We start from the raw sequence: 14,223 nt of genomic DNA, 5'->3' as shown, positions 1-14,223 counted from the left end.
TATCACCCCATTGGAATAAATGGTCTGAGCAAACTAAGTACTCCCCCATTATTTTTTTTTTTTCATTTATTTTCATTAGTTGGAGGCTAATTACTTTACAATATTGTAGTGGGTTTTGTCATACATTGACATGAATCAGCCATGACTCCCCCATTATTAATATTTTGGAGATGTCTCTATGAACTGTGCATTGTACAGATTTTTTGACTTTCAAAAACCTGTATAATGTTTTAATTTTGAACAATTAGCAACCATATGCAGGCTATTTTTCCTTTGAAACTTTATTTTATTAGAAATCTGAGATGGAAGAAAATGCTTTAGAAAATAATGCTTTCACACAGAAATTCCAAATGGAGGGATCACACATGACAGTGAACAAAATTAAGTGAGCCAAAGTAAGACTTCTATGAACCAACTTTCCCCGTGAAGAAAATGTTTATGGTCCCCTTAATATAAGTCCATACAAGCCAGACAAGTTCTGTCATACTTCAGCCTTGTACAAAAACGTTTCTACTGGTTTTGGTAGAGCAGTATTAATACGCACTCAGACTTCTCTGACATGCATTCTTTCCTACCCTTTATATCTGTCCTGCCAGATCTTGGCACTTGTAGCTGTCAGAAAAGGCATGGACTACCTCTTCTCCCAGCACGACCTCAGCTTCCTCGATGATGTCATTCCAGAAAAGGATAAGAAAAAGAAGGAGGATGAGAAGAAAAAGAAGAAGAAGAAAGGAAGTCTGGACAGTGACAATGATGATGTAAGGGGCTTTCTAAAATTCCGAAGTAAAATTCCAAAGTTGGTTAAACAAATGTGAAAATTGTAATTTTTTTTTTTTAACCCTTCTGTGCGATGTATGTCTGGTTATTCTCTTTGTCATTTTTCACCTTCCTTTGCTGTTTATTTTCTTTCTTTGTTTTTTAAAAATATTTTCTGAAATCTTCTGTAACTGAGAATATGCTAATAATGATATAATGACTTCTGAAAAATCAAGCCCACCATATTTAAAAAACTTTAATCTCTGATCACCTAGATAAAAAAAAAGGAAGCTTGCTTCATAGCTATAAAATGTATTGGGTTTATTATTGATAACCCAGGATTTAAATTTGAGATAATAACTCAGTTTTATATAATTTTAAGCCTGATGAGGACAAATGCTTGGTGACCTCCCCTCCTTGATTTCTGTATCTACTTGAGTGGGCCCTCAAAAAAGCTTCTCAGCTATTTTATTTATCCTTGCATTGGACTTTGACATAATTTTTAAAACTTTATTGGGGTATAGTTGCTTTACAATGTTGTGTTAGTTTCTGCGAGACAATGAAGTGAGTCAGCTATATGCATACATACAGCCCCTCCCTCTTGGACCTCCCGCCCAGCCCATCCGTCTAGGTCATCTGAGAGCACTAAGCTGAATTCCCTGTGCCATCCAGCAAGTTCTCACTAGCTGTTTGTTTCACACATGGGAGTGTATGTCTGTCTGTCTTACTCCCAATCTGTCCCACGCTCCCTTGGCCACACTGTGTCCACATGTCCGTTCTTTACTTCTGCATCACTGTTCCTGCCCTGTGAGTAGGTTCGTCTGTACCATTTTCTAGATTCCACACATTGCGTTAATATATGATATGCTATTTGTTTGTTTCTCTCTGACTTCACTCTGTATACAGACTAGGTCCATCCATGTCTCTTCAGATGACCCAACTTTGTTCCTTTTTCTGGCTTAGTAATATTCCATTTTACGTATGTACTACGTCTTCTTTATCCATTCATCTGTCTGGGCATTTAGGTTGCTTCCATGGCCTGGCTATTGTAAATAGTGCTGCAGTAATGAACATTGGGATGCATGTGTCTTTTTGAATTATGGTTTTCTCAGGGTATAGTCCCAGTAGTTAGATTGCTGAGTCATATGGACTTAAGCGCAATTTGAGATTGCTTTTCTGTAACCCTTCAATAAAATGGAAAGGAAATTGGCATTTGGGGTCTTTTTACATAATTATAATAGTCAGTCTTGTAATTTAGGTGATCCTCTTGCAATCGTATGACTAAGCTAAAGAATAAAATCATTGTCCACTTTTTAGGAAAATATTTCACAGAAATCTTGGTGTTTCAGTAGAGTCTGTAATCAGGACTGGGAGAAAATCTGGGATTTGCTTTTCTTTCACGCACACACACACACTCACACAAGTAGCTTATTTCAATAGCTTTCTGAAAGGACAGCCAAAATGACACCTTTTACATGAAGATTTGTAGATTTGTTCTAGGTTTTACACAGTGCAGTATCCCCACTCTAATGGAATCCCCAGTATCCTTCTAACATGAGTCTTGTTAGTTTTTGTTGTCTGGTCTGTACTTGATCATTTTGATGGATCAGGCATACCTTGTCCTTAATTGCCAAAACAGCTCTTTACTTTTGTTCCTGTTCTACGGATGAGGAACTTCAGACTGAGAAATGTTAAGTCATTTTTCTAAGCATACACATATTGGCAAAAGCAAAGCTCTCGTCCAGGCCTGTCTGGTTATTTTCGATTGGTCAAGCTGTCTGATATTGTATTCCTTTTGGAGAACTTGGAAAGAGTACAGCGAAGGAAGGCAACAGATGAAATTGGATTTCAGATAAATTGATCCAATAAGAAAAGGCTAAATACTTGAGGCACATTTAGCTAAAGAGAAAAGGAGTCTGAGGGAGCTTTTGTGGCCGTCGTCATCCATCTTCAATGAGAACAGGTGTATAGATTTTCTGTTTCCAATGATGACAGAAAAAGAGAGAATGTGCTTAAACTGCAGCACAGATTAAGATGCAGTGTTAACAAGAACGATGCGTTTACACATTGAATAGAAATCAAATTTTGAAATAAATGTCTAGGCTACTCAAGGCAAAGAAAAGATTGCCTGAAATACTGAGATAATTAAAGCAGTATTTCATCTTGAATTTTCAAGACCAGTACCTCAGTTTATGTACATGGACACCAAACTTAAAATTCATTGCATGTTACAAATGTATGAAATAATTTTATGGAATCATCTTCTCTAATGAATTTTAAGGGAAAAATAGTAATAAAATATCTACTTTTAAGAATGTTTTAAATTTAGCACTCTCTAATGTCGGAGGTTGGATCAAATGAGCTCCTGAGACAGTCTTCTAATTCTTAGATTTTATTTTCAGCAAATCACATTTTATTTAAGCAGTGCTATTCTTTTACTAACAATATTTATCATTTTCAATCCACATTTCCAACAGATTTCTTGAAGATAATGTGTACTATGTGTTTCTTTTCCTCTTTCTCCTCTTTCCCCTACCCCCTTACCCCCACAAAAAACAAACAAACAAGCTTATATATGTATCCTAGACACTGAATCCAGCCAGAGTATATCTGTGCCATAAGTTCTGAGTATTGAGCCCATTATTGGGGATTCTCCATTTGAAATGTGGCTTTCCTGATGTTCACTTGGTCATTGTGTGGTTTGGCATCCATGGATATAGGGAGCTAAACGAGGGTATGAGAATTCCAACTCTAATATTTGTGAGCAAAAGTAGTGAAAATTATGGCTTGCCCACTTTTGAGCCACTCAGTCATTTTTGAACCCACCCATTAGGCTATGTATGATTAAGGGTGAGCTGCCAATCTTTTCATCTATAAATGCTATTATTTGGGGGAACTTTGAAATACTGTACCAAAACCTGTTCTTGACATTTTCATTTTTTTTTCAACTCCAGTGCATATTTTAATCTTTTGAAATATTTTAATTCAATATTTTAATTTAATATTTAAGGCTCATTATCCTCTTTACATTTATCATAAAGGAATTTTCTATATGTGTAGTAGTTTTATGATAAGATTTGTTTTTTATTTTCTTTAATCCCTAGTTCCCATTTTTCCCCTTTCAACTAAATGTCATCTCCTCGGTACTTTCAGTGAAGAGCTGAATTCCATCTTTTGGGTTCAGGCATAGCCATGGATTCAGTATAATGAATCCTGAAAAACAGTAAAGTGTTAATCCTATAGAAATCTGTTACAGTTTTGTTTGGCTTAAGTGGTCCGTTCTTTAAGAAGCTTCACGATTTTTTATTTTGGTGATGCTTCTTTTCTGCTTATCTGACCATCTCAGGCACCTTCCTTTTGACTTTATCTTCTCATGTTTTGCTAAATTTCCAAATATGTTTGGAATAAGCTAGTGAAGATGAACCTTTATGTACAAAATAGTTTTGATAGAGTATTACAGTAAGGGACGGAGGGTTATTTTCAAGTCTATATGGATGACTCTTTGGGAGTGAATATTAGAAAAAGTATTCTTATGTGTCTTGGAAGGAAAGATAAGTCATCATTTTCCTGGGGGTAGTGTTGGAAAGCATAAATGAAACAAAATTTCAAGAACATATAGTTTAGGAAGTCTCCTAAATTTAATCTTTCACACTTAACTGTTTGTTTCAAAGACACATACAGTTAACCCATAAATATTTGATTGTGAATCCAGCTTATGGAAAACTTTACAATTGTTTTCATTTGTGGTGGGCTCCATTTGTGTGGTTCTAGTTTTAACTGACTTAATTCCCTTAACCTAGAAGAAAGGAAAATAAGTGTGATGGGAAGATGCCATAGGACTTGAAAAGTCAGCAGAGAAGTGATTGTATCTAAGGCTGTTCTCCTTGGTACAGTGTAAATGATAATGTGATAGGTTTAATCCATCCTGGGAGGTCTGTGTAGTAAAAACTTTCTAAAAACTGTTGTAAATTTCTTTCACAGTCTGACTGCCCATACTCAGAAAAAGTTCCAAGTATTAAAATTCCAATGGACATCATGGAACAGCAACCTTTCCTAAGTGATAGCAAACCTTCCGACAGTGAGTAGAACTAACTTCTTGCATGCCGGCTGGAATATGATTTGCACTTTACAGAGAAAAAACTTAAGGACTGTCATCTCCATTCACTTCCCCTGTTTTCTTTTTTTTTTTTTCCTATGTGCAGATTTATACTTAATTATTATGAAATTTCATTTTTACATTCCTTGATCTTTATTCTTTACTTTTTCCTTTTATCTGTAACCATTTAAGTTTTTATTTGTTTGTCTTTTCTCTGATCCAAGTCATCGCCAGTTTCTTTGAATTGCTAAACTCATAACCATGTTTTTAATTGATTTCCTTTTTTTCTGCTGGTATGTAGAATGGCAGCTTCTAGTACTACCTCACTGTCTGTTACTGTTTGTCTTCCTTAGGTTTCCACCAATGATCAAATCAGTTCAAAAGAGAGATTGCATCGTGGGTTTCTCAAAGATCAATGAGTCAATTGTTAATACTGAGAATTTGGCATAAATGTTATTTCAATTCAATTGGCAATCATTAAATATTACTACCCATCTTTGGGTATAGCCTATAAGATATTTTCATTTTCTTCCTAATTTCTTCATTCTCCTTCTGCTATTTCAAAATCATCTTTGTAATTATACTGGTCTTTCTGGGAGTAATAGCCTGGTGGTAAAGGTGTAATGATTTTTGACATGTCATCTTCTTTTTTTTTTGTAATTAACAGGCCAGTTGAAAAGGGTGAACACTTTTGTAGTAACATTACTGACTATTTCAAGCTTTTTCAATAGCAAGTACCAATTGCCTCCACACTATTTTGAGTTTTCATTTGAAGAAAACATACTCTTTTAGCTCCAGATGCACTTCAGCGTATCCTGATCTGTTACAGGAGAAGACAGTTGAAGCATTTTTATTTCTATTTGACAGTGCTATTTCAGCTTCAATAAGAAGTTACCAAGAAAAGTTTGAAATGAATGAATATTTATGGAAAATGGGTATTTTAATTATCTCTTGGTGTTTATCACAAAGCTCAGCAGCTTAAAACAACAGACCTGGATCTCCTCACATAGTTCCTGATGTTTAGGAGCCACTGGTTTGATGATTCTGGCTCAAGGGCTCTCTTGAGGGGGCAACTCTCAAGCTCTTTTCTGGGTCTAAGTCTGAAGGCTTGACCAGAATTGGGGATCCACGTCCAGGCTCAGCACAGGGCAGTTGGCAGGAGATTTTAGTTCCTTGGCTCATGGATATCTGCTAGGGCTGTCCCTGCCATGGCTGCCAGCGATAACAGAGGAAGAAACCAGAACAGAAGCTGCAGTCTTTTATAATAACGTCTCAGGAGTGCTGTACCCTCTCCTGAGCATACTCTATGGTTACACAAACCAACCCTGGTACATTATTGGGAGGAATTATATAAGGACATGAATACCAGAAGGTAGGCAGCATTGGTGGAGAAGGAAATGGCCGCCCACTCCAGTGTTCTTGCCTGGAGAATCCCAGGGACAGGGACACCTGGTGGGCTGTGGGGTCGAACAGAGTCGGACACGACTGAAGTGACTTAGCAGCAGCAGGCAGCATTGGGAGCCATCTTGGAGACTGGTTCCCACACTGGTTTGAAGAAAAGAGAATTAAAGCAGTCTCACCTTTGGTGTCCAATCTGTAATCTGTGACTGAGACTACTTTCTTCTCGATCCTATCAGCAACATTTAGTTGAATATTTTTTTTTAAGTTCAAGCTCCCCAAACCATTATTTGGTTTCATTTTTCATTTCCAGAGCATTAAAGAACAAAAAGAGACTGTAGAAGTCTTCTATTGGCATCATGACCTGGCACACCTCTTCCAAATACAATTTTAAAACCACTTTTAAAAAATCAGAGTGGTGGCTCAGAATGTAAAGAATCTGCCTACAGTGCAGAAGACCTGGGTTCATCCCTGGGTCAGGAAGATCCCCTCGAGAAGGGAATGGCTGCTCACTCCAGAATTCTTGCCTGGAGAATTCAATGGACAAAGGAGCCTGGTGGGCCCCAGTTCAAGGGGTAACAAAGAGTCAGGCATGCCTGAGTGACTGACACTTTTACTTCACACTTTTAAAAAAAATCACCAGATAGAATTTGAGGCTCCTGGAAAAAGTGTATGGCAGATTGATTATTTATTGCTAGTTGTTCTTCATTTTCTCAAAAACCTTTAAAAGGGTATTTTGAAAGTAGTGGATATGACATGAGAAATTTACTTAAGCAAAATACCCATGATCATTCTAAAATCTTTTCTAGTATCATATAAATCCATGAAAGAACAAAATTGATAGTGGATTTGCAGTAGAAGCAAGTTCCTCAAAATCTTTATTTTACCCCCATGAATAGTAGCAGGACAAAGTTGTGAACGCTAAAGATGGCAGGAAACCCAAGGGCAAAGACTTAGGCATTCAGTAGATGTTATCATCCTCTAAAAATTCTTTAGCTTGCCCTCTCACTGAAAGCAACAGTGGCCCATCCCAGAAAACCTAGAATAAAGGAAACTGAGTGATTTTGTCTTCATCACACTACTTAGATTCTTGATACAGTGTTTATTTAAATCATGTAAACTTGTCTTTCTTACTATTTCCAGTTGTGAAAGATGTATCCAATTTTTGTAAAGACTTAAAAATTTTTTCCTTCTAGTGTTATACTTTACCAATGACTATTTATGATTAAAAAATTTTTCTTTTTAGGAGAAAGATCACCAACATTCCTTGAACGCCATACATCATGCTGATAAAATTCCTTTCCTCGGTATGCCAAGGTAAAGGACAGCCCAGTATCTTTCGTTGTTCTGTGGGGTGATTGCCCTGCAGACATGGAATCAATGGCAGGTTATTGGCAGGACACCCTGTTCTCCATCCTCCCTACAAATTTATCTTAGAAAAATTACCAAGACGTCAGACCTCATCCAAGCTTTTACTGGTAGAAAACATTCTAAGAGACCTATTCCACCTACTCTTAGAAATAATGAAATCTTTCAGGATCGTTAAAGTCCAGGATCATACCAGTGTCATCTCTGATTTGAGGGTAGCTGGCATTTCCTGGTGGTTCTTCTCCAGTAGTTTCCTTCCTTTTTAACACAGCTCTAGAGATTTCAGATCCTCCTTGATTTTCAAAATCGTGAAATCTCTGAGTATTTTTCACATCAGTCTTTTTGTCCTTTAACTCCTGACAGCGTCAGCTACCTGGTAGTTCTTTCTAAGTTGTTGGCTTTTTCTCTAACCTAGGTATGAGAGCTTTTGAAACTCTTACTTGAATTTCTTAACTCCCATTTGGTAACTTCATCCCATTTTTAAAGTGTTTATTTTTAATACAGAAGGAGGAGATAAGTATTTAAAGAGAACAAAGAAGGACCCACTTGACTTCTGTACAACGCATAAACATTTGACAGATGGTAAAGGAATTCTGTTGTACTTACTATTTCCTTTTTTTTTCTTTTTCTTTTCCTCTAGTCCTCCTAGAACTCCAGTAAAAGTCGTGCCTCAAATTAGAATAGAACTTGAGCCTGAAGACAATGATTACTTCTGGAGGAGCAAGGGAACAGAAACTACATTGTAACCTGTTTGTCTTTCTTAAAACTGACCGTTTTTGTTGTTTATGTTCTCGTTTTTTGTCTGATTATTTTTTAATTTTTGTTTTCTTTTGGTTTTTGGTCACTGGCCAAACACTACAGCTCCCTCTCTGCTTCTCTCTTGCATAGGTTAAAATCCAGACAGTAGTGCACCATTCCTTAAAAACAACATCTGAAGAACCCCTTTTTGTTCCTACACTTTCAGATGTGTCCTCTGACAACCAAATTCCTCTGTCACTCAAGACATGCACAGACCCTGTCATTTTCCTTTATTGAGCAGAGGGCAAAAGCATTAAGGATTTTATAACACCTTTTATTAAAATATTGAAGGAACTTCCAACATTAGCTTTGGAGCTGTGCTTACCGGCTTGTGTTTCTGTCTGGTCGAACAAACCTTGACCTCCAGACAGTCCCTTCTTGCTTGTATTGCTCTCCAGGACTGGAAAACGTGCTGCTATTCTAACTTGCTCTTGCTTTTAAACCCTAATCTTAGAATTATCAAAAGAAGGAAAACTAAAGGTACTTTATTCCCATTAGAGAAACTATTGCCATCATTGTAGCAAGTGCTGGAATGTCCCTTTTTTCCTATGCAAACTTTTTTTAACCCTTTAATGAACTTATCTGTTGAGTACATTGAAAAATATTTTTCTTCCTAGATTTTGTTGTTTAAATTATGGGGCCTAACCTGCAACTTATTTTTTGTCAATTTTTTAAACTTTTTTTTAATTACTGTAAAGAAAATGAATTTTTCCTGCAGCAGGAAACATAGTTTTGAGTAGTTCTACCTCTTATTTGTAGCTGCCAGGCTTTCTGTAAAAATTGTATTGTATATAATGTGATTTTTACACACACACACACACACACATACACACACCATCTCTAGGGTATGCCTGAGGGCTAGATTGGACTAAAAACACCATGTTTCTGAGCATCCATTTTTCCCTTTCTTTAAGAGAAATTTAACTGTTCTATGAAGGAGATTGGGGGAGGAGGGAGACGCTCCTTTGTAATGGGAATAACTGATGTTTTGATAATAGTATCCAGGCACAGATGCTGATGGTATTACCATGTCAGTGTCCTATGCAGTATTGTTAGACTTCTTTTCATTTGGAAAATATTTGTGTGTTTGTGTATGTGCTCTGTGTGTGGCTGGTGCACATATGTGCAAAGTTAGAACGAGACAGAGTTATGGTAGGGAAAAGGCAAAGTTACTAGCCTCTTGTGTCAGTTTTTATAAAATCCAAACCACTTATGAAAAATCTATCAGAGGTCCAAGAGATTTACCATTATGCACATGAGGGTAAATATATTTTATTACCCAGATAGCAGTCACTATCACTGATACAGTAACCCTTATTTACAATACAAAATCCATAAGACTATATAATAGACCATTTACACATTTAAAAAGTGTTTATGGGAATGCAGATAGATCTCAGAGGTATTATATATGTATACATTTTAACAATACTCACATTGTCTTTAAGATTGAAAGGCAATTATTCTTTGTTATTGGGGCGTTTAGAATATATATGTCTATATATGTGTATATGTGTATTTCAAAGTACCATATTGAAAATTAGACAAATGAAAATTAGATCTTTTACCAAATTTAGCATGTTATCTAAATGTAATATCTTAATAGTCTGCATTATATATTATGAATTTACATTAAAAATAGCATTTTAAATGGTGAATCCATAATTTTGGATTCCTAAAACCATATTTGTGATGTATCCTGACTAAAACAGGTTATTGGAGGAGTACTAGAAGCAGAATGAAACCACTTATTTTGGTTTCATAATATGTACATATTGACTCCCACTCATTCTTATATTAATTAAATTATAATTCTGTCCTTTTGAAATTTTCATTATAAAAATTTTATTGTCCTAAATTAACTGTTAGTTTTATAGTATCTGATAATCTTAAAACTTTTAATTTTATACAAAATAGACATAAATGACCTACAATTTTTTCATTAAAATGAAGGTGGCAGAATAAATGTTATTTGTTAAAATCTCACGTGCCAAATTTTGGCATCATGTTTGTATTTAGAGCTGTCCTTAAAATGATGATATTATCTTGTTTTTCATTATCCTAATTTAAAACTGTATGAAGCTTTTCTCTGTCTTTCTTATGGGAGCATTGATGAAATGTTTAAATGCCATGCATATTAAGATTAGCCTAACCTAGGATCTTGTTAAATTAAAGACACATTTGTTCACTTTTATATTCTAGATAGAATAATTTATATTTCTGATCATGAATCAAGTATCTGAGGATTCGTGTCCCTTTCTGTCCCTTTCAGAGAACTCCTGAAGCAACTTAACTCAGTATTTCAGCCATTGAATAGATAAAGCTACCTGTACCTTCATTTATTACCCATATTCTGTGACGGAAGGTTGATACTCATGAATGCAGAGAAGCACCTTGTGTTTGCTAAAAGGAATAGTTAGTATCAAATCTTTTCAATATTTTGGAACCTAGGGAAGTATTTTAAAAATCACTTACTTTCAGAGGCACAAGTAGTTACCAACCTAACAAACCAACCAACCCTGAGGTCCACACAGAGCTACCAAATTATCTGTATTTTAACTGAACGTGGGCTTCCCTGGTAGCTCAGATGGTAAAGAATCTACCTGCAATGCGGGAGACCTGGGTTCAGTCCCTAGGTTTGGAAGATCCCCTGCCTGGAGAAGGGAACGGCTGCCCACTCCCAGTATTCTGGCCTGCAGAATTCCATGGACTGTATAGTCCATGGTGTTGCAAAGAGTCGGACACGACTGAGCGACTTACCCTTTCACTAACTGAATGTACTATCAAAGAACTAAAGCAGATTTTGGGGTGGTTTTGTTTTTATGTAAACTGGACACACAGAATACAATAGTAAATTTGTTTTACCAAGTGTTTCTCCCTGATGTAAACACAGAGATAAAAGGTTTATGTTGTTAGAATAAAGGACTAAGGGTACATGCAGATTTGTTAAAAGTCCTATGGTTGTACTGACTCAGTGTTGGAAGGAGAGCATCTGCTTTGTCAGAGCATGAAGACTTGCGGTCTTGGATTGGAAAGATGTTTTAGAGACACTGTTTTCCTGGATAAAATATGTATTTTAGTAGATGTAGATGTATTTAGTAGATGTATTACATCTACTATGTAAAATAATGATTAAGTTGGGATCCTAATTGTTTTGTGTGCCGTAATGGGTACAGTTCCTGCCTCTTTTTCCAGTCAGGCAGTGGAGTAGGGTAGGGGGGTGGAGGAAGTCAGAGAAGTAGGAAGACAAACCTTCTCTAGTCAGCCCCCAACCAATTCAAAGAATGGAGAGAAGAGAAACAATTGTCTGCCATCAGAAATTCAGTTTGAATGTATTCTATGCACATGCACCAACACACACAGAGTAAATCTTTAATCAGCTATGTATTGGTGTTTAAAACAAAGAACGATTGTCTTCCAAGTTTTTGGTTCTTTTTTAAAAAACTGTGTTAAGTACTTGAAATGTGTTGACTGCTGACTATCTTTCAAAAACAAAAACAAAACCGTTTGAGTTGTATTACAGAGGTTGACATTGTGCAGGGATGGGACAAAGCTTTCTTCAGTCCTTTTCATACCACTTCATGATTTTGGTGCAGGAACTTGAGATGTTCTTGTTTATTCCATGAGATTTCATATCTACTCTTCACAGTATGAGCATGAAGCCCAGTGGCACCAAGTGGCTGAATACAATTGAATGATACTTTGCTTGGGCCTTGGGAGTTTTCAGATGATGATTTCATCGAGCTTCATTGTAGCCTGAAATAAAGAAGTTCTGTGATATATGCTAACCAGTCAAGTTGCTTTTTGACCAGAAATTTAGATATGTTCTATTTTTTGGCTCTCATTTTTTTGTGCTCTATGGGTACATACAAAAATCCTGAATTCTGTTTCTTAGGCAAATATTGCAACTCAGGGCTAAAGTCATCCAGTGAAACTTTTAGAGCCAGAAGTAACTTTGTCCCAGTCCTACAATGTGAAAAGAATGAATAGTTGCCTCTTTTTAGCCATTTTCATGGCTGGTACATATCCGTACACATTACTTTTCAGAATCAATACGCACTTTCAGATATTCTTATTTTTATTCTCTTAAGTCTTTATTAACTTTGGAGAAATGATGCATCTTTTTATTTTAAATGAAGTAGATCAACATGGTGGAACAATGATAAAGAACAGAAAACATTTCAATATATTACTAATAATTTTTTTCCAATATAAAACCTAAAATTCCTATAACATTATAGTATTTTACAGTTTTATGAAGCTTTCTATTGTGACTTTTATGGAATTAAGAGATGAAGAAGATGAGATATTTTAGCATTTATATTTTTCAAAATTAAATGTATACTTAAATAAAGTAACTTTATGCATTTATGAGTGTCAAGTGCTTCTGTTCAGCTTCTCAAATAATTATTAAGTGCCTGTTATTTTCCTCCTTTGGAAGATGTGGGAAATACAAAGATGAGTAAGTTCAAACCCCTGACCTCTGATTGCCTTTCATTACTCTAGGAAAGAGGATAAAATAGATGTCTAAATTATGTAAAATAAAAAATTGTAAGAATTATCTGTTCAAGTCTTAATGAAGGGCTATGATGCAAGGACTCAAAGCAAGAAAAAGTATGTCCACTAAGAGCAATGAAATGGTTTATTGAAAAGGTGACATTGTTATTCTTTAATATAGTTAGTGATATAGAAGATGAGTCTATATGTGATATTGATGTATATAGTCAATTCTCAAAGCAGAAAAATTGCTAAGCATAAGCACTTACTAAAAAGTATTCAAATTAAAATCCTGGAATGGTGCTCCATAGAAGATACATAATACATCCTCCCCAGGGTTCCATGTAATATTTACAACTGTCAAGGAAATTTCAGTTCAGCCCTAACTTATAATCAGAGAATGGTAGCGGGGTTGGGAGCAGATGTCAGGGGAACAAATAGGAGGGATGAAAAAGAACCATTGGTAGCAATAAGCAGTTACATTTTTTTAAAAAGGTCATGACAGTTCAACATGACAAAAGTTATTTTTGTCAACCACAGCTTGACATTGGGACACTGGTTAAAACAGACTTTTAATCTGGAAACAATATAGAGACAGTGGCTCCAAGCATCTTGATAGTGGCGGTGACAGTGGACATAGGATGAGGTTTAAATTATATCACTGAGCTGGAAGCAGCAGCAGAAAACATACTCAGAATAGATCACAATATGGGAGAATTTGGTTTTTCAACATACCCACCAATGATGCAGTAAATGAGTCAAGAAATTAGGTTCACATTATGCTTAGCATGTTATGAAAAGGAAATGTGTACTTCAGCAACCCTTCATTACGCTGCCTGACCTACAGGAGAACAGGGAACTAACACACAGAAGCCTCTGAAATACCAAGCCATCTATACCAATGTCTAGAACCACAGCTTGAGCACCATGGTTCTGAGAGAAGAGCTCAAATCCTCATTCAAAATGTTTCCACTTATTTTTTTTCAAAATGCTTGGATTTGTGAAGCTTAATAATCTATGGATTTCTCATAAGAAAGCTGAATTAGTAAGAATCAATAACTTAGTCTTGGTAGGAAGAGAGGTGATACAAAAACTATATAAAACATACTCAAGAAGTCAAGAATCAGGCTATTTATTACACAGGCCAAGGACACCACAGCAGGTCTTACAGGCAAAATGTATTGGTTTTATACTGATTGAAATCTATTGATTAAATGTTTAAAGGTAAAAATATATTGCAATTAATATTCAAAATGATTTGGGGCCACCAAAAATAATAACTATGTTCCATTTTTGTTCATTCATTCATT

The 14,223-nt window shown here is 35.8% G+C and overlaps 1 protein-coding gene across 6 annotated transcripts in view; it reads left to right on the top strand.

Moving 5' to 3' along the window:
- The window catches only part of SLC4A4 (solute carrier family 4 member 4), a 351,570-nt gene extending 338,785 nt beyond the window's left edge, over positions 1–12,785 (top strand). For all 6 annotated transcript variants that reach the window (XM_043906523.1, XM_043906522.1, XM_043906525.1 and 3 more), the window contains exons 23-26: positions 597–758; positions 4,738–4,834; positions 7,497–7,567; positions 8,259–12,785. In XM_043906523.1, coding sequence (XP_043762458.1) covers positions 597–758; positions 4,738–4,834; positions 7,497–7,540 — 303 coding nt within the window. In that variant the 3' untranslated portion in view covers positions 7,541–7,567; positions 8,259–12,785. The remainder of the gene's footprint in view (positions 1–596; positions 759–4,737; positions 4,835–7,496; positions 7,568–8,258) is intronic.
- The last annotated feature ends 1,438 nt before the right edge of the window (positions 12,786–14,223 follow it).

This window comes from Cervus elaphus, chromosome 6 (assembly GCF_910594005.1).
Source record: "Cervus elaphus chromosome 6, mCerEla1.1, whole genome shotgun sequence".
Taxonomy (NCBI): Eukaryota; Metazoa; Chordata; class Mammalia; order Artiodactyla; family Cervidae; genus Cervus; species Cervus elaphus.
The sequence above is the reverse complement of the archived record's forward strand: the minus strand, read 5'-3'. Positions and strand labels throughout refer to the sequence as shown.